The sequence below is a fragment of the Trachemys scripta genome, chromosome 1 (genome assembly GCF_013100865.1).
Source record: "Trachemys scripta elegans isolate TJP31775 chromosome 1, CAS_Tse_1.0, whole genome shotgun sequence".
Taxonomy (NCBI): domain Eukaryota; kingdom Metazoa; phylum Chordata; order Testudines; family Emydidae; genus Trachemys; species Trachemys scripta.
The window spans coordinates 171237773-171263525 of record NC_048298.1 but is presented as its reverse complement, the minus strand read 5'-3'; the positions used below and the strand labels follow the sequence as shown (position 1 = coordinate 171263525).

General features: G+C 38.3%; 1 protein-coding gene across 4 annotated transcripts in view; it reads right to left on the bottom strand.

The window, feature by feature from the left end:
• The window catches only part of ROBO1 (roundabout guidance receptor 1), a 1057321-nt gene that overhangs the window by 104273 nt on the left and 927295 nt on the right, over positions 1 to 25753 (bottom strand). For all 4 annotated transcript variants that reach the window (XM_034792356.1, XM_034792366.1, XM_034792373.1 and 1 more), the window contains 3 exons: positions 11123 to 11243; positions 7499 to 7637; positions 6090 to 6217 (listed from right to left, as the gene is read on the bottom strand). In XM_034792356.1, coding sequence (XP_034648247.1) covers positions 6090 to 6217; positions 7499 to 7637; positions 11123 to 11243 — 388 coding nt within the window. The remainder of the gene's footprint in view (positions 1 to 6089; positions 6218 to 7498; positions 7638 to 11122; positions 11244 to 25753) is intronic.

Here is a 25753-nt window from a genome sequence, read left to right as displayed (position 1 = left end):
TATTCTTATTATTTTAATTAATGAGCTGGAGATGCCCTCACAGGAACTATATTTACAATCAAACTCAGTATCACCCAAAACTGCATAAAAATGAATATATCATCTGATAAATACAGCAGCAAACTCCTTGTGCCCTCTGCCCCCTCCAAAATCAAAACGATGGATCTTTTGCAGCATGCCTTGAGGGTTAAACTTGACCTATTTTGGACCAACGGGGGGAGGGGGACAGGGGAACACTACAAAACAAAGATGCTTCTCCCTATCTTATTAAACTCTGGCCCCTAGTTATCTAAAGGTTTTGGTCACTATCACCCTTGCATAGAAACATGGATCATAGTTAGCCTCAAGTGAACTGCCAATACAAGCAAAAACACAATCGACCCCTGATCTAACTAACCTCACAGAACTGCTGGAGTCGCATACTCCTCCAGAATGGTATCGCTGTTCCTGCCCTGTCGTCAACACTGAGTATCTTTACTAGGATTCTAGAATCCTTTGCACTTGTCCTTCAAAGCTGATGCTCCGTAACCAGCGCATAGGATTCTGGGGTGCATCTGAGACCTAAAGAAACCTGATACACGTGAGTATGCAAAGGATCCTTGTTTTGGATATATGAGACTGTGATCCAAAGACCTCTTGATGCCAACTGCAGAGTGTACAAGGGTTCCCAGGGGAACAGGGATCTCCTTAATTCACCAGAAGGGGTATAGTAAGGTCTCTACTGAAAGCCTGTGTCAAATTAATTATCATAATCATTGTGCGATGTATTATGGAAATTAAGTGTGGAGTGTTGACCATTGACCCCTGACCTGATCTTGAAGGATCTCTAGTTTTGGATTAAAAAAAAAATCTATCTGCTAATCATGCTTATAAAAATAATAATGGAAGCTATAATGCAAGTAGGGAACCAGTGTGTACGTATATATATATATCAGTATTGAAAACAGGCTTGGCTATATTAAAAGTAAAAGTATAGTAAAAGTAAAAATATAGTAAAGAATGCAGTTACCATAAGTTAGCATGAATGATATATACTTGACCTAAGGTTATGAAATCTAGCAATATATATCTTGTGATAATTTAGCAATGTGTCTTGTGATAACCCAGTAAACCGCAAATGAACAAATAACAGAATTTTAGAGGCTTTCTCCAATAGCTATATTGAAGAATCAAAGTTATGATGAAAGGAACTGATGGAAATGGTTTGGGTAACTGTTGAAAATGTAATTATGGTCTCCCAGAATGCCAGATATGGTCTCCTGGAATACCAAGCACAGGCAGGGGGTCAAAACCTAATCAGATTTGGTCTCGGATGTATGTGTGTGGAATGAAAAAAAGCGTCTAAAAAGTTGTCAAACCCATCCCTATTTGGGACATCCAGTAAAGCACTTAAACACATGCTTCAGTCATATTTACTTCATGGGATTTAAGCGAATGCTTAAAGTGAATCAGGGCCTAGGTTATGGGTGTATTCCAAACAAGCATTATGGTATTCTGAATACCCATTCCCTTTGATCTTGTAAACATTTCTGCAACTAAGTAATTCTACATATTAGTAGGACCACTGAAAAAAATAGGACTACTCAACATGTGTACATTTATTCACTTGCATACGTGTTTGTAAAACAGGGGCTGTAGATTACTTCTGAGAGTGTAGCAGCAGAAATTGTAGCCACAAAATTAGCTGCTTTAATAGCAGCATCTTGGTTTCAAGACTAACAGTTGATCTTAGGATCAAATCTAACAAATTGTCTTGAAAATTATTCGAACTGTTTTTCTTTCACTTTTTTGTTTGTTTCTGTTTTTAATTGGAGAGTCCTTAATTAAAGAAAATGAACACAGGAGCTAATAATTTTGTGAATATCAAGGATGATAAGTTCCTTATCTAATTTTCTTGTCAAAGTATCAAGACGTACAGAAGGATAAAACACCTCCAAAAAGACTGGAGGATTGGTATGAGAACTTCACAACAGAAGTATCCCTTTACAGACCACCTTATTCTGCTTAAAAGCTGCAGATGGCTCAGTGTTGAGAAAAGATGATAGCACCAAAGATTTCTAGAGTCAGCTACTGGAACAACCTAAGCACTTTATGAGCAACAACTTCATTGCTATGGTAAATGTGTCAAAATAAGAGTTTGTTACTCAATACAATATTTTAAGCCCATATTTCACCAGAACTCCCTCCTGCTGAACAGAGAAAAGGACAGAAGGATCATCATACCCACTAGCTTAGGGAAAAAGCATCAATATGACATCATTGGCTGTCTGCTAGCTGAGAAAGGAAGAGAGGGATTATCTCAATAGTGAACATCTGGATTGTGTGTATACAAAGGCAATGAAGATTTTTTTACACATAGTAATTCCTTCAGTTCGCCTTGATTTTTATCATTCAAAGGAACAGTAGTGCTGCAGTATGCTTTAATAGATTACTAACATGAAAAAGAGACGGAAATTGTATCGATCTGGTTTAGTGTATTAAATGTATGTATGCATGTACTGTACACACACATCTGTGATTCATTAGTTGCAAAACATACTTCACTGTAACTAATCTCACCATACATGGGAATCACCAGGAGGGATGTATAAAAAACAAATTGATTTTATCACTATCAACAGTAGGTATACAAAACAGTCTTAAGAAGGTTAAGGTTATGCCAAGTCTAGATTCTGGATCAGATCATAGATTGGTATTGATGAATCTGAATATCAAACTGAAAAAGTTACAGAAAGCCAAAAACTATCTAGGATGGAACCTTGAACCTCTGACAAATCAGGTGATACAAAGTCACTACCAAGAAAAAGTGACTACCAAGCTACTTGGGAACATCTGAAACATGCTATCGAAGAAGCTGAAGATAAATATGTAGGGAAGAAGTTTCTAGCTAAGAAAAATCCATGGGTAACAGATGAAATCATTGGTCAGATAGACAAAAGGAGGAAAGTCAAAGCACAAAGAACAGCAGCAGAAAGAGAGGAATACCAAAGACAAAATCAAATAATACAGGATAAATGCAGATTAGCAAAGTCTGAATGGTTGAATGAGAAATGCAAGAACTTGAACAACAGAATAAAGAGAACAAACAAAGTGAGATATATAAAAGGATAATAGCCTTTAGCTACAGAAGAAAGGGAGATCAATATGACCCTTAAGGGGAAAAATGGACACTATCTGATAGACTCTAAAGACAAGAAAGAGAGATGGTGAGAATATATTAAAGAACTATATGGTGATGATAACCTTCAAAAACTTAAATCGATGAATTAAGCCCACCAATAATGGATGAAAAAATCACGGTAGCAATAAAAAGACTTCTGAAAGGAAAAACACTAGGTTGTGACAGAATACTAGCTGAACTGTTAAAAAGCATAGGCGGATGAAGGCTTGAAAGCTGTCAGATGTAATGAAGAATAAGTTTGAGAATTGCCGGAAAATTTTACAACCTGTGTATCCAAATCCTTAAAAACTAACAACACTATGGATTGTAAAAACTACGGAAAATTGACCTAATATTGCATGCCTCTAAGATGCATTTGTGAGTTGCTCATGTAACCCCTTTGGGGTTTAGAGAGCATGGCCCCTTTAAATCTTTTTCCTAGGGGGGAAGGGGAAGAGTGAGGACAAAAAGGAGGGAATCGGCAGGGGGTGACTCTGAAGCTGAGAGGGAGAGAGGGGCAGCCCGGAGAGGCCCTGGCAAAGTGAAGCAGCAGAGAACCCGCCTGAAGCCTGGGAAGGACAGGGTGGCTGATTGGGGACACCCCAGGACAGGAGCCAGGAGGAGCACTGTGCCAGGAAAGAATCGCCCGAGAAGGACAGGCCGGAACTGGACCCAATACCACGGCTGCCTAGAACTGCATGGGGCTGTGAGTACTGGGGCTTGTGACTCTGCATTGGGAACAAGGAGGGAGGTTGCTAGATAGTTAAGTGGGGAGGTGGTCGCTCTGTATGGCTTTGCAGAGAGCAGCAGAAAAGGGCGCCAGAGGGGTTTGTTGGGGGAAAGTTCACTCGCGCTGAAGACGACCAGGAGCACCCAAGACTCACCACTGGACTGGAACTTTGCTCACGACTCCTGAACTCTGTGTGCAGACCCATTGCTCAGTGTCTGCCCTTTCAGAGAGTGCTACCACTGGGCTTGTGGGGCATTGTTTTGAATGCAACCCTGTTTTACTGCTCCCTCTATATTTCCCCTTGTTGTTTTTCTCCTCTTATCCCTCTGTAAATAAATATCTCCCTTTCTTATATCCATTGTACTTTGTGTGGTGTGTGTGTGTGTGTTCACTCTGGGGGGTTTGGAACACGTGCCCCTGGGGTGGAAGGGATTTCTCCTGCTCCATTCCTGCGCGCACCTTCTCTTGGCCAGAGCTGCCTGCAGAGCAGACTCCATCTTGGCCATGAGGGCGCTAAAGTTACACTCAATACCAAATTAAAGGAAAGATTGATAAGGAAATAAGCAAACAATACAGGTTCAAATGTGGAAAGGGCACGATCAATGCCATTATGAACTTGAAGCTCATATTGGAAAGAGCAATTGAAATGGGGAAAACAGCATACTTGTGTTTCACTGACTTCCAAAAAGCACTTGACAGAATCTACCTCTACAAATTGCTCAATATATAAGATCCGTGTGGATTGATGGATAGAAACACTGAGTAATAAAACAATTACACTGGAATCAGAAGGTAATTATAACAGGAGATGAAAATGAAAATCTAATAGAGATCAAGAGAGAAAACTGAGACAAGATGATCAACTTTATTCAACATTTATAGCGAGTGCTTAATTAAATTAATACAGGAAACAGAAGAAGGTATTAAGATGAGTGGAAAAATTGGTGAATAATTTCTTCTATTCAGATGATAGTGCTGATGGTTGATTCAGAAGATCACATGATGTTAGTAGAGATTATATATGAATATGGCAAAGAATATGGTCTAAAGTGGAATGTGGATAAGACAAAAAACTATGGTGTTAGACAAGGATGCTGGGAAAACACGTAAGAGTCCAGTGAATGAGATAGACATACAAGTAAGAAATTATTGCTACTTAGGAAGCATCTTTACAGAAGATCAGATACTGAAGTCACACCCGACTAGAAAGAGCAAAAGAGACATCTGGAAGAATAAACATCTGATGAGATTGGTGATTATTGGGATTTAGCAAATGCTATTAGAGATCTTATTAAAAGAATCATTCAATTTGCAGGGCATATTTTAAAAGGGTCAGTGGCACAACATGTTTACAGGCACTGGAAGGGAAAACTGGAAATGATCTTGGATGAATGATGTGGTATACTGGGTGGATCAAAAGGACCATTCATCCACAAGAGATCAGCAGAGGATCATACAGAATGGACTACCATGGTTGCAAACTTCCACTAATAGAGATGCCACATAAGATGATGGTGAAATATCTTACCAATTGGGAATCTAAAAAATGTCAACATTACTACTTTAAATAAAAAAATCCAACGGATACTTGAAGTCACAATATCTGTATCCAGTTAAAATAATTTGAGGTGCTAATAGTCACAGAAAGGAGAAAAAAGTTCTCCTGTCTCCTAAGCTTTTAAATACAAAGATTAGAAATAACATGCTTCTAAAGACATTGCAGTTCAAAATGCATTCCCTTCCCAGCATTGAACATTAATTCTTTTCACACTTCTGAAAAAACATATTTGAAATTACTTATTCATGGAGGTTAAGTCCATTAATGGCTATTAGCCAGGATGGGTAAGGAATAGAGTCCCTAGCCTCTGTTTGTCAGAGGGTGCAGGAGAGAGATCACTTGATCATTGCCTGTTAGGTTTGCTCCCTCGGGTCACCTGGCATTGGCCACTGTCGCCAGAGAGAATGCTGGGCTGGATGGACCCTAGGTCTCACCCCGTATGGCCATTCTTATGTTATGCTCTTAAATGCTTCAGTAGTTTAACAGTGCTCAAAAAATCAAACCAAAATGATCTTTCTGTATTTTTTATAACATAGCCTATCACATTCAATATTAATTATGGTTCTATTAAAGTTACTGCATAGAAAATCCATTTTCTTTCCTTTTTCTGGGGTTAAGTATTATATAAAGAAACAGCTTACCTTGAACTGTTAGAGTTGCTGATGCTTCAGCTTTTCCAACCATATTTTCAGCAACACAAGTATAAGACCCCATGTCTCCTGCCATAACTTTCCGGATTTTCAAGGTGTGATCATCACGGATTTCATATCTTAAATACATATAACAGCAAATAAGCGTGACTGTATAAATACAAATAATATTGCCAGTTTCCTTAGTGTATAAAGCATAAGCATAAGAAGTTTTTGCCTTCAAATTCATATGTTTCTCTGAGATATGAACATATTTAAGCAATACATGAAACATGCATATTGCCTTCAAACTATGGAAAAAATATTTCAAAACAACACAGTTGAGAGCTTAATCTGATCTCACTTACAATGTGAAAATCAAGACCATCTCTAATAAACTAATCGTAGTTGACTGGTAAATCTGGTGTAAGTGACTTAGACTTTGGCCTTAAGACTTTTAATTACAATGCATTTAGTAAATATGTTTAATGATATTTCTGAAAGAAAAAAATCATTCATATATTTTTCTTCATTTGCATGTAGGAAGATGTAAAAATCAGGAGCTATAAGGGTTTAAAAGATTAAAAAAGCAGCATTGTTCTTATCAACATAACCAAAGACCATCTTAAAGTCAAGCTAAAACATAACTCATTCAATCATTTTATAAGGCAATAACATAGCCTTATAATATTCCCTCCAATTTCATCACCTTTTACTCATCTTTGCATAATGTAGCCAGTATGTTTCTTTTCCTAGAAAGCAGTTATTTTACCCTATATGCAGTGGTTTAATAGGGAACAGGATTTGGATGTAGAAGATGAAGGGACCCAAATGTTACAGTGTGTTCTCTTTGGGGAAAAAAAAACCATCAATACTTTTAAAACCGATGATTAGTAATTTAAGCAAAATGAGGAAAAAAATCTTCATAAAATGTGTTTCCTTTTTACAAGACTATTTTACTTTCCACTCTGTTAGGCCAATGACAGAAGAAATGTGAATTGGAGACTTGATAACAAAAAAAGCAGGTCTCTTAAGAGCAGCACTATACATTAGCAGGCTGCATCTTGCATCACTTGCAATTCCATTACCCACTTCTTGGTGCTGTAGCCTAATTATATTATCTATTAGACATTTTACAGTAGGTACTTCGAGTACAAAATTCATTCGTGCCATACATTGTAGTTTGAACTTGAAACCTTTGGTGTTTTTGTAGTAGATTTAAAGATTTTAGTTCATGCTGTGTCTAAGGTTTCAACAGAAGTGAATTATATCTTTAAGTAGAGGGCCATGGGATTCAGAAATAGAAGAAGTCCTGTTGGATAGTCAATCCCATCCATACAAGCACAGGAGTTATCCACTGTTAAATATCAAATTGATACCCGCACTTGATCTTATCCAAAAGGTAACTTAACATACTGCACCTTGCTTTTGGTAATTCCCCATCATCTTTTCGCCATCTTACTGTCGGTACAGGGTCGCCCCGAGCCTCACATTTAAACTCTGCACTGTCTTCCACAGTTACGGCCAAATTACTGGGTCTCTTCACAAAAGATGGTCTTTCTAAAGGAAAGGAAACAAACACTGGATTACAACTAAAGGCACAGCACTGCAAGACTTGCAGTGCCTCAGGGTGGCTGATGTGGGGATTCCAGAGTTACTCGTGTGCAGCCAGGTCAATTTTCCTGTAAGAATAACAAAAATCATGTACACAATGTAACTATGCAAATTACATCAGACCTGACTCTGGGCTTGTCTACACTACTGCTTAACTCGATGTATGTTATGTCGCTCAGGGGGATGAAAAAGCCACCCCCCCCCGAGGGACGCAAGTTACATCGACTTAAAGCAGTGTCCGCACCCACGCCTTGTCGGTGGGAGACACTCTCCCACCGACTTAGCTTCCGCCTCTCATTGAGGTGGAGTAATTATGTCGACAGGAGAAGTCTCTCCCATCGGTATAGTGCATCTTCACCAGATGCAGGACAGCGGTGAAGCTGCATAAGTGCTGCTGCACGGATGTAGCACAGTAGTGTAGACTAGACCTAAGTGGCCTCAGTTTCTCTCCAGCAACTGAAACATATCTACTGCAAGGCACCAAAGCTGACAACAGGCATCATTATTTTATTGTACCTTTGACAGAAGGCACTCATTAAGTATTGCCTCTGCAGAGACCCTGATGCGATGGTGAAGTACTGAAGATATTCTGAGGCTGCCACCACAGAATCTTCAGTATGACTGCACCTTGTCATCAGTAACAGTTTGTGTTTGATAGAATCATTTCAAGTGTTAGAGCAAAGAGAAAAGTGATCATTTTCTTTCTCACGAGCACAAAGAAAAAGAAAATTACTTCTCTATAATTCTTGTTCACAGATGTTGCTGTATCAAGGGTCCATGCTCATAACGTTTATCAGGCAGGAACATCTATAGGTTTTGAATTTTTGGACAGCTAACCTCAACACATATGAAGTGGAAGAGAACATCCCGCTGAGCTCTAAATGTAAGTTGCTGAAAAGGTTTTATTTATATATTTGAAACATGCACTTTCCATTCTGTGGATAAGGGTGGGTAGATGAGTGTGAACTTATAACAAGATACCCCTTACAGATAAATATATTTTCTCCATGAGGTACAGTAAAAATTATAACAGAACCTCACTTCTGGAGTCTAAAAGTTGTCAGGATTGCCTCTACAAGAGCCCAAACAATAGGCAGAGGATGTTATAAAGGAGATACCGTCACAAATAGGTATAATGCAGCTAACTGGCATAAAAAAAGTGTTGGTGCAACAGAAGCAAAACAGGTTTACCTGCACATTTATTTAGATAGTAATAAAAATCCCTAAAGCCCTCAAGGCATGTAGGTGCAAAAAGGTGGCAGGAAAGACTGTTGGGCACTCCGAAGCCAGTACATTAAATTCTGGAAATGGCAAGCCTAGATTTATTGAAGGAGAAGAGTCTAGATAATGACGTTTGGCAAAATTATGCAAAAGAAAAATTATTCTAACCTAGAAAACCCTATAACAATGAAATGCTGGACTGCTAGGCAATACCAGAGAACATAGCAGTCATGCAGTTCTTTAGATCCATATTCTATAGGAAGGTTAAGAATGAAAATGCTGTATTAATAGTCTAAGAGTTTTTGCCTGCTTCAAATAAGTATTAGGACATTTTCATAATAGACTCTCAGTAAAAATATCTTCAGAATGTATAAGAAGGAAAGGAGAAGTTTGGCTGGATAAATGTCAAAAATGTCATCTCTCCAGTTGAGAATACTTATCTATATCAGTTTTCATATATATATGAACTGAACCTGTTCTCTCAAGAACTAGGCTAGTGCCATAGCCACTACATCATTCTTCCTGTCCAGAAGGGAATCTTTTTTTTCCCCCAGGACAAAAATCAGAGATAAATTTTGAATGAAAGAGAAACGGAAAACAAAAGGAAAACCCGTGAAGATTCCTCCTTCCTTTAAGTCTTCAGAAAGGGGAATCAAACTAATCCTTTCCAATAAGACAACCATAACTCATCAATACTACCATTCCTGGGATAATGGTAAAAAGATACTGGTGTGGGTAATTAACCAATGCAGCTGTATGGGCACTTACTATATAATAAGAATAAGAACCATATTCATACAAACAAAGTTTATTGAAAATTTCCAGACTTCAGAAAGTTTGGAAGTCCTAACAGTTGACTTGACTTAAATTTACCTCTAAACCAAGTGCTTCAAAGGCACCTGAAATAGAAAACATCACAGCAATATAGAGGAAAATATCCTGAGCTTCCAAAAAAAAAAATTACCACACTGTCTTGACGACTGCTGAGAGGATGCCAACATAGTTTGAGATGCTAAATACTGTCAACATATTAAGGAATCCCTGCCACTCATAAACACTGAACGGGATTTCAAGATGTCCAGCACCTGAACTCTAAATTGGACTGAAAACAAATCAAAGCACTGAACACTGAGCGGGCAGAATAAAATACCACTGCTAGAGATAGGGCCAGCACTGAGGAACTTGAACTAAAACCAGCTATTTTCAAAGTTTGATGTTGCTGTGAAGTTTCCAAGTTCATGGGTGTAAACCCTGCACTCAAAGTGTTTGTTCCCAATATAAACAGGGTTAAGCTGTTTCCAAGCCTTATACTGCTTTGAAGCAGCACTTCACACTGAGAGTCCAGAATCAGGACCGCACCGAAGATCGTGAGGCAGCCATGAAATGCCAAAGATATTCTCAGGCTGCACTGCAGACATCATAGAGTCTTGTCTACAAAGGCAAAAAAAGATGTGCTTTTTCAATGAAGGTAGCTTGAGTTAGCTTAATTTGACTGAAAATCCCCTTTAATGATGATTAGACATGGTGTAATGTTTCTAGGATCATTTGAGTTAGTTGTATGGTAGCAAATTTATGCCACTCAGCAAGTATCAAAGTGGTAGCCCACCTCCTGTTTTACTAGGTCAATGTATATGTATGCATAAAACAGATCTATCCATATTTTAAGATTTCATTACTTAAATGATTCAGTTAAATTTCTGAGATAATATTAATTTCCTCATGGAAGGGGAAAATGATACATATGCTTGTTATTGAAGTTAATTCTTGTTTTGATATTATTTATAAATATTCTTATGTTCAGTTAAAACTAGAATTATCTGCAGTGTGAAAACCAAGTCAGTTCTGACTGCATATGTGAAAAAAAAAAATCTACATTTTCTGTTCACAAATCAGCATAGTTCACTGACTTGTGTTCATTATTTCCTCTTTTCCCTCGATTTTCATCTTGTTCTGGAGTCACAAACCTCTTTATTTCAACAATATTCCACTATGTGCTGAAGAACCGATATTGATGCTAACTTATTTTCTGGAATATGCCATCAGGCAGATATCCATGACTGTCACAAGAACACGCCCAATATGAACATAGCAAAGGAAGTGGATGATTAAAAAACAACAACCTTACTTTAAAACTCCTTCTCCCCATACCAAAAATGAAGCTGTATTAAATACTGGCATTTTCACTAATGAAGTGTCACACACTCTCTTACCTAAAACGGTGAGCTCCGCCACTTCACTCTCTCGTTCTCCCACCATATTTGTTCCAACACAGACATACTTGCCAGCATCATTCTTTCTTGTGTAGGTAATCATGAGCTTTCCTCCTCTGATCTAGGACAAATCAAGAATAATAAAAATTACTTTTAAAATAATCAATTAGATAATATCTGTAAAGTGCTTTAAAGATGTACCGTGCTATTTAGATGCTAAATATGATTATGAAACTCTAATTGCTGAATGTAGACTCTTGCTTGGTGCATCTCATTTACTGCACATTGACATTTCACAAATAGAAAGCATAAAATACAGAATACTGAGCAAATTTTATTTGGACTTCCATCTAAAATGAGAAAGTTTTAATCTCCAAAGCCTTTTACTTATGGATAACAAACAACCATATGAAATCATGCTTTACAAATTTGGTTTTGGGTGGAGAAATGAGGCTAATTTACAACCTTTACAGCAAAAGCATTTTGTTCACCTTATTAGCTTTATACCTTTTTATTACTGTATTTTAAAACCTCTTCACTTTTGTGGATCCAGAAGATACACCACTTCTATTTGTCTACTGCCCAGTAGTGGCTGTTCCTTGCTTCTGTTTAATGCTTGATAACCACAGGTTCTACAATTTCCTTTCTACTGTTAGTATATCAGAATCAGACACATCTAATATGGTCTTTGCATACAAATTATTTTAATGTCTTTCTGCTTGGTGACGAAAATATATTTAATTCCCGCATTAGGGGCAAATTTGTCTTTCAGCGCTGAGTTGTGGTCTTCTTGTTTATAAACTATGAAAGGTTTACAACATTAGAAAAACCCTCTGACCTGCATCACAACTTTACATTTAATTAGATTCCACTAACCATAGAGCGGTTAAGCACCCCAAAAAACAAAAACAAAAAAAAAAATAAAAAAAAATAAAAAGGCTATTTAAAAACTGCTTGTCAATTAAAAAAAAAAAATCTGACTTCTGTTCTCATGCACCACCAGGAGTGTGGGTCTGCTTGATTATACCCGCCGTTAGTGGTACTGGCAGAGTAAATAAATGATTCCTTCTCCCTAAGATAGATCCTGACAGAAATACCATACCTCACAACTTATGTAGCAGTAAGATATATTTACACCAAGATTTTGTTTTAATGGAAGCCTAACATTTAGCTCCTAAATCCACATTTATACAAATAAATAAGGGTCTGACATTCAAAAGTGCTGAGCACTCAGGTACAGGTGTACAGAGCCTGTATTTGGCAATATTTGTTGTTAGTTAGCTAACTTCCTGCTGTTATTTACCCTTGTTCATTTCTTTGCAAGTTAATGGAGTTGAATCAGTATAAGCAAAGAATTCCCCCTTGATGTTTCATAGTGAACACTGCTACATTTTACTTAAAAATAGATTATGAAATATAAGCCAAAAATCTGAATCTCTCTTCATTTAATAAAAGCCTTGGTTAATTAAGTTTTTAAACTTAAACAAAACATGTTCACAACAGAACAGAATGCATACATTAATCTGAATAAATCTCCTGTTTCCTGCAATTCCACTTAAATATTCTTTAATAGTTTTCTAAGTTGGAAAGTCTTAAAACTCAGATCACATATGATAATAATTTAAATTGAAATGTAGTGGAAAAACAAAAGGTGCCTATAAAGTTACATTAAAAGGCCTAATACAATCAGTGACTAGCCAGAGAATGTTCACAATGTGAAGTACTTTGCACAAGTTGCCTACAGCTAGAAATCTATCCCTGAGAACTTGACATCTTGAGAGGTATTGGACTCTTATTATCATTATAAGATATATACACACAATGATGACAGTCAGTTATGGAGACAGATGGACATGCACATATAATGTAGATAGTGTTGAATACAAATTTCATGCTTTTGCCGTTAGCGCACATCGTTTTGGAGAGAAAAAGCGATGTCCTTTATCTAGCAATCTAGCAATGATGAAATTTCAATTAGAATTTGAAGCATGTGGAATGGAGTATTAAAGGTGACCGGCAAATATTATTTTTAAGTAAGGTAAATGTGTTTTTATTTGCTGATAGCCTCAAACAGCAAGAGAAGGGTATGAAGTACACAACTAGACTGTCATATCCCCCAAAGTCATACAATTTAAAGGACTGCAATAATAAATATTATCAAGGTGTTATATTATTAATTGTATGTGTGTATATTTGTATAAATATGTCTAGAATACATACACACATATCTCTCTCTGCATAGCTATATAAATGTTGACTATATCGTGATGTGAAATAAAAGTTTATTGGCTTACCTGAGGGTAGTTAAATTATTCTCATATCAAACTTACGTAGAAGAAAGGTGGGGATTTTCACATGTGCCACAGTGACTTGAGAGCAGAAGTTCCATTGACTTTGAATGGCACTTGAGCTCCTGGTTTGACATTTATGAAAATCCCATCTTTATATCAACCTTTATAACACATCACTACACATTCTATATCAGTGCTTCTCAAAGCCGGTCCGCTCCTTGTTCAGGGAAAGCCCCTGGTGGTCCGGGCCAGTTTGTTTACCTGCCGTCCGCAGATTCGGCAGATCGTGGCTCCCACTGGCCGTGGTTCGCCGCTCCAGGCCAATTGGGGTTGCGGGAAGGGCGACCAGCACATCCCTCGGCTCATGCCGCTTTCCACAGCCCCCATTAGCCTGGAGCAGCGAACCGCGGGCAGTGGGAGCCGCGATCGGCCGAACCTGCAGACGTGGCAGGTAAACAAACTGGCCCGGCCCGCCAGGGACTTTTCCTGAACAAGCGGCGGCCCGACTTTGAGAACCACTGATCTATATGAATCATAATTTACAGAAAAAAACCACCTAATCTAGGAACATTTTAGAGAGCTTCAAAAAAATGTTATTGGAACGATCTCATTTCCATCTGTACAGTCAGGTGTCTTTCATACCATGAATGTAACTGTACAAAGTTCCGATGGAGGTAAACATTAAAACAAATATGTAAAACAACTCAAAATTACCTAAAGTCACTTGTCTATATTTTGGGTCCTTCCCAGTTAGACCTGAGTTCTGGGTCAAACAGTAAGGAGTGATATATGTATGAAGATCCTCTTTCTAACCCTCAAGGACCTTCAGACATCAGATTTAAAGCTCTGACATTTTTATGATTAGAAAAGCTGGTAACAGTCTCAAGGCTCATTTTTGTACCTCCTAGGCCTCAGGCAGGATGGTAGTTTGTTTTTAAAAGATGACAGAAGCTGCAGAGGGGTCAGGAATGTTAAAGTAAGTTCCTGGGTTGCTGGCTCAGTGGATAGGTGATACAATCATAGGAATACGAAAAATTGCACAGGTTTATGATATGTTTATCACATAGATATCATCTCCCCATAAATATGGTGTGTGTGTATAATACACACATGCATGCACAGAGAACTGTATGTATCCTGGATGAATTATTCGCTGTTGACTGATTGAAAACGTACTTCCTTTGTTGACTGACTACATACGTTTCCCATTACTTTTTAGCAATTAGCCAACTCCCAGTTGAATGGGACAGATTACATCATCCTTTGTTTTAACATAAAATAGCTTTGCCTGAGGAAAGCTGTAGCTACAGCAGATTTGTGTCCTATATTCATTATCCCCCACCCCCCCCCTTTTCTCTCAAGCATGAGCAATGGCAGAGAGGAGACACTGAAGTAGGTGGACATATGATTTGATGTAATAATAGGTATTTGTCTGAAAAACATGGATGGGTCTGTCTGTGCGGATAGGGGGGATAATTTACATACTGAGATTTTCCAACACATTTCTTCTGTTACTGCTGAATTGTAAGCTACAATACAATAAGGTGGGGAGTGAAGAGACAAATCTCTTCGAGTAATTTAAAAGTTACTGCTCACAAACTAAGTTACTCAGAGTAACTAGTAACTAGTTATCAGTGGTTTTGCTAAGAATATTTTAGCTCTCTTTCTCTCATATTGTGTGTGTGTGCATATCTATACATCAATATCTATCATCTGAAGTTTAGGGTACCTAATGATTGTTCTGTGGGTTAAAAAACTAACAGTGTAACATAATACCCCAAACCACAGGACAGGGGCATTTTTGTGCAGTAGGGGATTCATTTTCAACCTAAGGAGTAGTAGTTTTCCTTACAAACAAGAAGTACTAGTCTCTGTTTTTAAAGTATTTTATACCACCACTTCCCAGTGAGACCCAGTGTTTTGCGTCTAATCTTGGAAAGATCCAAATTAAGAGACTTTAAAAGTCACTATATTTTATACTTAGGGAAAATCTAATTCAAATCTTTTTTTTTTTTTTTTTTTTTTTTTTTTTTTTTAAGAGATTTTACGGCTCTCTCTAAGCCTTGTACAGTTGAACTTATGGTAACAAAAGACACCTGGCTTTACAAGTGGAGGATACAAAATAGACCCATTAAAAGTGTTTACAGCTCTGGAACTGCTGGGAACTGTCAATGAAGAGATGTGGATTCACAGCAGATCACAGGTGGTCCCTAGTGCTTTATAGCAGTGGGTTCTAGAATATTTATAAACATAGTTTTTCTATAACATATGTTGTGTATAAAGAATACATGATATGATTGCATGTTATATGGGCTTTAACTGACAAGTCACTTTGCCATTCATGAGTATTTCAGCCATCCCAATTTCATTTTATTTATTTCATTAAACAACAAAAGATGTCCATACAAAAAGTTGTAGATGTCCTAAGAGTTAAACTTAGAATAATAAGTTATGACCACTCAGCAGCAAAAAAAAAATATACAAATAATAAATCAATTCATTCAACCAATAAACCAAAACCACAAGACGTTACTCAAAGTTACACAATATCATATATTCACCACACACACACACACACAAATGTCTCTCTCTCTCTCTAAATATATATATATAAATAAAATAATTGTGTGATAAAAAAAATAGTGATTAATCATACTGTTAAACAGTTCTAAATGCCATTTTATTTAAATATCTTTGAATGTTTTCTACGTTTTCAAATATATTGATTTCAATTACAACACAAAATACGAAGTGTACAGTGCTCACTTTATATTTATTTCTGATTCCAAATATTTGCACTGTAAAAAAGAAAAGAAAATAGTATTTTTCAATTCACCTAATACAAGTACTGTATTGCAATCTCTTTATCATGAAAGTTGACCTTACAAATATATAATTAGATACAAAAAATAACTTAATTCAAAAATAAAATAATGTAAAACTTTAGAGCTGACAAGTCCCTTCAGTTCTACTTCAGCCAATCGCCACCCTGCACTTAAGCAGGGGCAGGGGGAGGGAAGGGGAAGGGGATTGTCTGGCATCAGAGTATTGCTCTTTTAAGACTTCTAAAAGCATACTCCACACCTTGTCCCTCTCAGATTTTGGAAGGCACTTCAGATTCTTAAATGTTGGGTTGAGCGCTGTAGCTAGTTTTAGAAATCTCACATTGGTATCTTCTTTGCATTTTGTCAAATCTGTCGTGAAAGTGTTCATAACCCAAACATGTGCTGGGTCGTCATCCGAGACTGCTATAACATGAAATATATGGCAGAATGCAGGTAAAACAGAACAGGAGACATACAATTCTCCCCCAAGGAGTTCAGTCGCAAATTTAATTAACACATATTTTTAACGAGCATCATCAGCATGGAAGCATGCCCTCTGGAATGGTGGCTGAAGCATGAAGGGGCACATGAATGTTTAGCATATCTGGCACATAAATACCTTGCAACGCTGGCTACAAAAGTGCCATGTGAACGCCTGTTCTCACTTTCAGGTGATATTGTAAATAAGAAATAGGCAGCATTATTTCCCATAAATGTAAACAAACTTGTTTGTCTTAGCGATTGGCTGAACAAGAAGTAGGGCTGAGTAGTTTTGAAGGGTCTAAAGTTTTACATTGTTTTGTTTTTGAGTGCAGTTATGTAACAAAAAATGTATATTTGTATATTACACTTTCAATGATAAAGAGATCGCACTACAGTACTTGTATGAGGTGAACTGAAAAATACTATTTATTTCGTTTACCATTTTTACAGTGCAAAAATTTGTAATAAAAATAATAATATAAAGTGAGCACTGTACACTTCATATTCTGTGTTGTAATAGAAACCAGTACATTTGAAAATGTAGAAAAACATCCACAATTTTTTAATAAATTTCAATTGGTATTCTATTGTTTAACAGTGTGATTAATCATGATTAATTTTTTTGAGTTAATCGTGTGAGTTAACTGCTATTAATCGACAGCCCTTATATGTGTGTGTATGTGTGTGTGCGCGCGCGTGCAAAGAACAAAAAAGTCTACAAAGGGTGTGAATGGAGGAAGAAAAGAAACCCAGAGAGAAATGTTTGAGAAATCCAGCAACAAAGACCACCAGCATATTTAAAGTGTTGATTTACAACTCGTAATCCTCATTCTATTTAATACATAAAACCTACAATGCATTAAAAAAAATGCTAAGGGGTAACTTAAATCTCTAAGGAAATGAAACTCAGATTGACAGATGAAATTCTGTCCTCATTTCACACAACATTGCTGGCAATATGTATGGCAGATTGTAATGTTGAGTGTGTTTCAGTATTGTCACATGCGGCACACAGCATATGCATATAGTCAGACATTGCCCCTGCTTTGAAGAATTTACAATCTAATTTTGGAAAGAAAGACATAAATGGTTAAAGCATGAAGGTGAGAACCCACAGAGTTGTAGGAGATCAGTGTCAGAAGAAAGGCTAAAGAAGTGGGCTTTAAAAAAGAGATTTGGAGAAAGACAGGGAAAACATATGCATAATTTAGCAAGCAACATTACTTTAAAAAGCTGCACACATTTTTTGTTTTAGGTTTTGAGAGTCAGAGTGTAGCACTGACCATTCACAAATTAATATCCTTATAACAACGAACAAGAAAGATTTTGTTTAAGTCTCTAGGTAAGTCCTTCCCCCATTGTATGGCAAAAATATGCTCCTCTCCCAAAAATGTCACACACAAACTAAAAGAAAGCTTAAAAGAAACACTGTTGGACTGAGATCTTTCTTATACCATGTTTTTGCTCAGAGCAAAATCTAAGAGTTGAATTGTAAACCGCCTCTCTCCACCACACAAGTCAACAAACAAACCCCTGTGATGGTATTGGGTTGGGGATGTGGAGCTGATAATAAGTACAATGGCTTATCTATAGCACAGGGGTCGGCAACATTTAGCACGCGGCTCGCCAGGGTAAGCACCCTGGCGGGCTGAGCCAGTTTTATTTACCTGCTGACGCGGCAGGTTCGGCCGACCCCTGCTATAGCAGAACTGCTCTACTGAAAATAGTCTTGAGGGTGGAGATATTGAAAAAACATTCAGCTCCTACATGGCGCTTTTGGCATCCATCCCAGCCTGTGCAAAAAATGTGAGCTTCGAAGTTAGGCTCGGTTCTACTCTTCAAAATATCTTACTATCTCTTACAGCCAACCTCATTAAAAGTCTAATCCAGCAAGAAGATGAATATCTACAAAGTGTTAAATGCTGTCAGCTGTCCCTGGAGCTGTTTGGTAACTTTAATTGTGTTTTGAAGGTGCTCAGTCAGCACTTGGAACTATCAGGCACTAAACATCAGAATTGCCTCATCACTTGATATTTCCTCCTGATTAACACAGAAATTGGGAGCAGCCAAGAGACGCAGCGTGTCATAAATAATCTTGATGAAAGAAAATCCAGAGCTCAGTGTATTTCTCTTTTAGAAGCTTAAAATATTAAAGATTCAAAAGTTACTTAAACTTTGTTTTACATTTGGTTCTTCTTAATTACAAAGGCAGCGTGGACTGATGACAAAGCCCATACTAATCCACCCCCAACCAAAACTCATTTAGAAACAGAGAAGTGGTGCTTTATGAAAATACTTGAACTAGACAAATAATTGTGTGAAACAATTTTCATGCTACTATTCAAACCTCAGTGGATAGTACGTACACAAAATATTTACTATGCAGTATTTCCTCTGTTATAATCCATGAACAAATATCCTTGCATAACAAAACCATGTTATTTCTCCTCCACTGAATAAGAGTCCTCTCTAAACCTTTAGAGAAGTTGTAGGGAATCCTTTTCCGAAGATCTTAGTCTGCTTTTTGTTATGTAGTTTACTGAGCAACAAAGAATACATGTGAATGCTGAAGCACACTCAGGCTATATCTACACTACAAAGTTAAGTAAACTTCAGTTATGTCAACGTACAGCCACCACTGTAATTAAACTGCTGTTGCATGTCCACACTACACTCCTTGTGTCGGTGGAGCACATCCACAGTAGCAGCTCTTGCACTTGACACAGAGAGAAGTGCACCATGTGTAGCTATCACAGGCACTGACTCCACAGGTGTTCCGGGACTGGAGCTTCCACGGGAAAAAATAGTGGATGCTCCAGCAGACCCCGGAGAGCCAGACAGGAGCACATTTTCTGCGTGGAGCTGGCATGCTCATGTGGCAGTAGCTATGTGAGCTCTCCACACTGAGAAAACAGGAAGAGCAATTTCAAAACTTCCCGGGGCTTTAAAAGGGAAGGGTGCATACCTGTGTACCTGACTGCAGGGCAGTGGAGTTCAAACCAGTGACCAGAGTGGTCACAGTGGGCATTGTGGGACACCTCCTGGAGACTACTTAGGGCAATATAAGCAATCTGGTGCCTACACTGACATTGCGTCGCTCTATGTCACCCTAAGTGCTATGCCTCTCATTGAGGTGGTCTTATTATGTCGGTATAACAGTTAAAACGGCAGGAGGAGCATTACAGTGTGTATACCTCCAGTTAGGTCAATGTAAGCTGAATTATGTCGACTTAACTTTGTAGTGTATGGAAGCCCTCAGTCTTTTGTGACCTACTGTTGAAAATCTGCATATCTAAATAGTGTTTCCTCAATGTCTGAACATACCGTAATTGCATTAGCACTACTATGTGTATGCACTGAAATTAGGACTGTAAATTTAGCCCATTGGATGAATATATCCTGGATGCATTTTGTCATGTATGTATCTTTCACTGTAATCAGCGACTGAAATCAGAAATAAAAGTGAACTTGAACTGAACTCCCTGTCTGGTATGTCTGCAGTTCTCTACCCTTAAGCAAGTCAGATGGTTTGAAGTATCTGTTACACAGGAATTTTTTCAAAGCATCTCCACTGAAGTGCTGTTCACACACCTCTAAGGTTAAAATACTAAACCAACTGGGCCTAATTAGCTCTTTCAGCCATACACATACACCAATCTCTTCTGGTTTTAATTACATGAACCTAATCAGACAAAAAACCTTACTAAGCCACACATCTTAAGACACAGAAGATTTCTAATGCCAAACAATGAAAGAGATTATGTGCTTCTGATTTTTTCCCTAAATATCTAATTATCTTTTGTTTGTTATTTAGTGCAATTCAGTTTGGTACAACATATTTCATACCTAAGGCTTCCCAAAACATGCTACACTGATGAGTAATGGAGTGAAAGAGTGGGAAGCAGTAACAGCCTTGTGTGCTAACAGCATGCTCCTGCCCTCCACTTCTCTGAGACAGAAGGAACTAGAGAGAAAGAGACAGACTTTTTTTGTACATTAGCATTGTGGACCTGATTCTTCACTGCATTACATAATGAGTGTTACACTGGTATTTTTCCACTGAAGTTACAGTGATGTAAAAATGACATGTATAGTGCAATGAAGAATCAGGTCCCGTGTGTATAAAGAGATGGAATGCTGGCTACAATACACGGGTTTTCTGCCACGGTTTTGAGACCTGAAAAGGGATTTCTGATTCCACCTTCAAAGGCATTGAGTATGGAGAGAAGACACTTCATTTAAACTTATCTCCTGAAGAATGACACTTCTAAAAGTTCAGTACCTCTTTTATACTGTAGTGTCAGCACATGTTATTAATCCAGGTCCTGATGTGAGAACTGAACACAGGATCTTCTTAACAAAACTGGTCCAAACATAGAAATGTTGTTTACAATTTTTATTTTATTTTAAATTTGAGTAAAATTTGTCCATTCTTTCAGTGATTATTTTTTTAATGTTCAACCAGCTCTACTTCTGAATCAGAAGCACCAGTATTACCAACTCAGCAATACGCACACTTCTATTTTATAAAACATAACTGAACAAATAAAACATTCATCCAAAAATTGCTGCTTCTCAGACTTTTGACTAAGATTAAGTATAATGCAAATTTAGACCCCAATTCAAGAAAACTCTTAAGCATGTGATTAAATTCTGCTGACTTGCATGACACTGTACAATGCTGTAAAATGCAATGCTGATGACTTGCTGAGCACTATATAAACACATACAAGAGACAAGACACACAAGAATCCCTGCCTCAAAGGGCTTACAGTCTAAGCAGACAAGACAGACAAGGGGTAGGAAGGGAAACATGGCACTGAAAGGTGAAATGACTCGCCCAAGGTCACCCAACAGGCCAGTGGCAGAGATGGGAATAAAACCTAGGTCTCCTGATTCCTACTCAGGGTCCTATCCACTGGATCACACCTCCTCTCAGTCCAACTTTCAAAATATACTTAAATTTATAGACATTTGGACCTAAATATTCAAAAGTGACAACTGGTTTTAGCTGTCTCTGGCTTGGTCTACACCTAAATCCATCACTTGAGAAATATGGGCCCACACTCTTACTAATAACACATACTTTACACAACAAGGATACAATAAGTCTGCTCCTCACGTGTGAGCCTTTACCTTCAGAGTAGCAAACTGCTTAAAGCACAATGTGTAAATGTCAGTGATTACATTATGAATAGTGGAAGAGATTGAAGATATTAAAGTAGTAGTTAATGCTCTCCCTCCTTGTCTTATCTGTAGTGGCTCTCTTGTCTGCTCTCAGTTGGTGGTTGACCAAGTTGCTGAAAGGCCTGTGAATGCTTACTGGGATAATTGCTTCCTCTGAGGCAGTTTCTTGCTGTTTCTCTCTGATGCCATGGTGTGTTTAAACTCTTGACTCAATTCTTGTTGTTAGAAGGGTATTGTAAACTGTACCTCAACAAAAAAAATGGCAGGGAGTAGGGAGAAACTGCTGAAAAAAGGAAATCTTAGCTGCCTTTATGAAGGTCCAATACTTAAGTTCAGCAGTGTCCTGAAAAGTGCAAAGGGATGATGTCTGTTCTCTCTCATTTTGCAAAATCATTGTTTAAGGAAAATTATCACAGACATTTCAAACTCAAAACTTCACAGGATTTTATTTGTTTGATTTCATATGTTAGTAAAGTAATGTGATGGGTTGACATTTTTTGTTGAAAAATAGACTTTAAATACATAATTGTTAGCTATTCTAAACACTTCGTTCAATATTCAATTGTTATGCAAATAGAGGTATGCCCTTACATGCAGAACAAACAACTCTCTCTATTGAGAATCATCTCTCTAAAACACAAAGTATTAAAATCATGAATATTAATACAGTAAAGTTAATGTCAGGTTAGACATGGTCTATCATGGTAGAGTTTCCTTGACCTGCTACTGATCCCATAGAAGAGAATTGTATTTGGGGCTGGCAGATGTAAACAGAGTTCAATCTCAGCAGGGCTAAGACTAGTTAGTATTCAGAAAGGAGACTTTCAAATGATTAACAAGGGGCTGTGGGAAGTGGCGTTAATAGTTCTGGAGTTGGAACTCCAGTGCTTAACTAATGTCTTTGATGTCCTTTGGTCCTTCATGATGTATCCTTTTGCAATGCATGGCTATATAGGTACATAAGGGGCAACTTATTTCTTCACCTGATTTTTAACTACAAAATAACAAGGATAGCTATTTTGCCCTATGGAAATTGAATTTTTAAGAAACCAATGAAAATTTCACATCATCTTCTTAAGCAACTTATTTAAGCTGTGAAATAAAAATGTTACATGTTCAAAAGGAATCCTCTTGACTTGATGTGAAATTAAATTTAATTACTCAGTGCATCATATGCCTTCTTCATTTAAATATATTTTGAGTTATTTTATCCATTTCCCTTCCTAACGATAAGATCAATAAAGTAATTAATATCATGCAGAGAAGATGCTTCATAAAGCTATCTTAGCCTAATTGTATATATCAAAGCAATAGAAACAAAGTAAGAACAGTACCTAAATGATAAAATACAAAATCCCTACTGTAAAGAAAACTACAGGTTGTAGCATAAACAGCACTGATTATAATCAACTTTAAAGCTAATATTTTCACTTACACCACCATGAGGGAAAATAACCACCTCATTAGTGTGGGTAAAGAGAATCAGCCCTAATTTTTTGTTCCTTTTGTTGTGTTTGTGTCACAGCTTTAATATTTAAACAGTTGCATTTCCTTTATAAAAGGAATCTTTCGCAGCAGTTCTTATTTACAAAAGGACACTAAACCACCTTTCTACATGTTAAACAAACTTCTTCCACAAACAATGAGTTCCATAAAATTAGCAAACAAAAACTGTGTTTAGTGACAGTTCAGGTTGAGGCACCCACCCAAAACTTTAAAATCATAGAAATAAGAAGGTAAGGTGAAAAATGTGTGCATTCCTTTCCACCTTTGTATTACCTACAACACTATCAACAACACACTAACACTCCATACATAAGGCTTTCACATCCAACAGATACTAAAAAGCAATAGGTACCCCAACTTCAAACCTGCACTGCAATGCAAAGCTTTCACAGGGACCTGATATGCCTTTATCAACAGGACATGTGACTATCACACATTCCATGCCTTTGGGAAGTTATTGTGCCTTAACATTTACCAGATCACTGTTAAAGTTTTGTTCTCGAGTACAAGTCTGATTAAGTTGGGGAACCTGTTGCTTGGGGAATCAATCCCCAAGCTTGCACTGCTGACCTGCCAGCTTGTCAGTGTGCAACACTGCTGTTCTGCTCTCTCAGACACGAAAATGGCACGGTGACCCATGAAGAGACACATTTGTCACAAATGGGACCTGGAGAGTGGGTCAATAAGTTAAGACTATTAAGTATAAAGAAATATTTTATTTTAAAGGTTGACTCGTAATGCAAACAAGGGATGGAGCAAACCCCTTTTTAAAATTCACACACATTTTTATGTATCAATGTACAAACCAGGAATGAATTATATTTTTTCTAAGAACAATCAAAACATGGGTCTGAGGGAATAAGATGGTAATGGGATAAAGAGGATAAAGAGGATTTCATCTGCAGCTCAGTAGTTGAATCCAGCCCAAATCAGTAATGATCTAAAATGGACAGGTATCCAGATCAAAGAAACCAACATCACAGATTGTATTGATTTGTTAACCCTGTTGACAGCAGGGTCAAAGGTTCAATTGGTATCTCTAGAAGTGAACCTTCAAGGTAATAACTGAGTCACATTTGCAAGAGAGCGAGAGGAAGCTTGCCCTGCTGCCCATGATGTATTTGTTACAAGTACAGGGAACTTCAGTCTCTGGCCTTTTTCGTGGACTCTAAAGTGACACGCAATATATATTATATATATTAGGGCTGTCGATTAATCACAGTTAATTCATGCGATTAACTCAAAAAATTTTACTGAAATGTATTAAATATTTTTGGATGTTTGTTTGGCAAATATAAATTTTCAAATATATTGATTTCTGTTACAACACAGAGTACAAAGGGTACAAAGTGTACAGTGCTCATTTTTATACACCTCTACCTCGATATAACGTGACCCAATAGAACATGAATTCGGATATAACGCGGTAAAGCAGCGCACCAGGCAGACGGGGCAGTGCACTCTGGCGGATCAAAGCAGGTTCGATATAACGCGGTAAGATTTTTTGGCTCCTGAGGACAGAGTTATATTGAGGTAGAGGTGTATTATTTTTATTACAAATATTTGCACTGTAAAAATGATAAAAGAAATAGTATTTTTCAACTCACCTCATACAAATACTGTAGTGCAATCTCTATCGTGAAAGTGTAACTTACAAATGTAGATTTTTTTTTTGTTACATAACTGCACTCAAAAACAAAACAATGTAAAACTTTAGAGTGGGGTTGGCAACCTGCAGCACGCGTGCCAAAGGCAGCACAAGAGCTGATTTTTAGTGGCACTCTGCTGCCAGCCGGGATCCCAGCTGCCGGCCCGCTCAGCCCGCTGCCTGCCTGGATGAACAGGACCCCGGCTGGCAGGAGCTGGTGGACCGAACTCCAGACCAGCAGCAGGCTGAGCCGCTCAGCCTGCTGCCGATCTGGGGTTCCGGCCGCCAGCCCCGGGTTCCAGCCACCAGCCCCTTGCCAGCCGGAGTCCCGGCCCCGCTCAGCCCACAGCCGGCCTGGGTGGACAGAACCCCAGGCCGGCAGCAGGCTGAGTGGAGCCAGTGGCTGGGACCCTACCTGGTAGGGGCTAGGGTTACCATACGTCCGGATTTTCCCGGACATGTCCGGCTTTTTGGGCTCCAAATCCCCGTCCGGGGGAAAGCCCAAAAAGCTGGACATGTCCGGGAAAATCGAGGGGGGCCGGGACGGGCCGGGGGCTTGGGGACCGGGACCGGCCGGCGGAGCGGGGCCGGACCGGGCCGGGGGCTCCGGGGCCGGCCGGCGGTGCGGTGCCTGGCCGGGGGCTCCAGGGCCGGGCCGGGGGCTCGGGGGCTCCGGCGGCGGCTCGGGGGC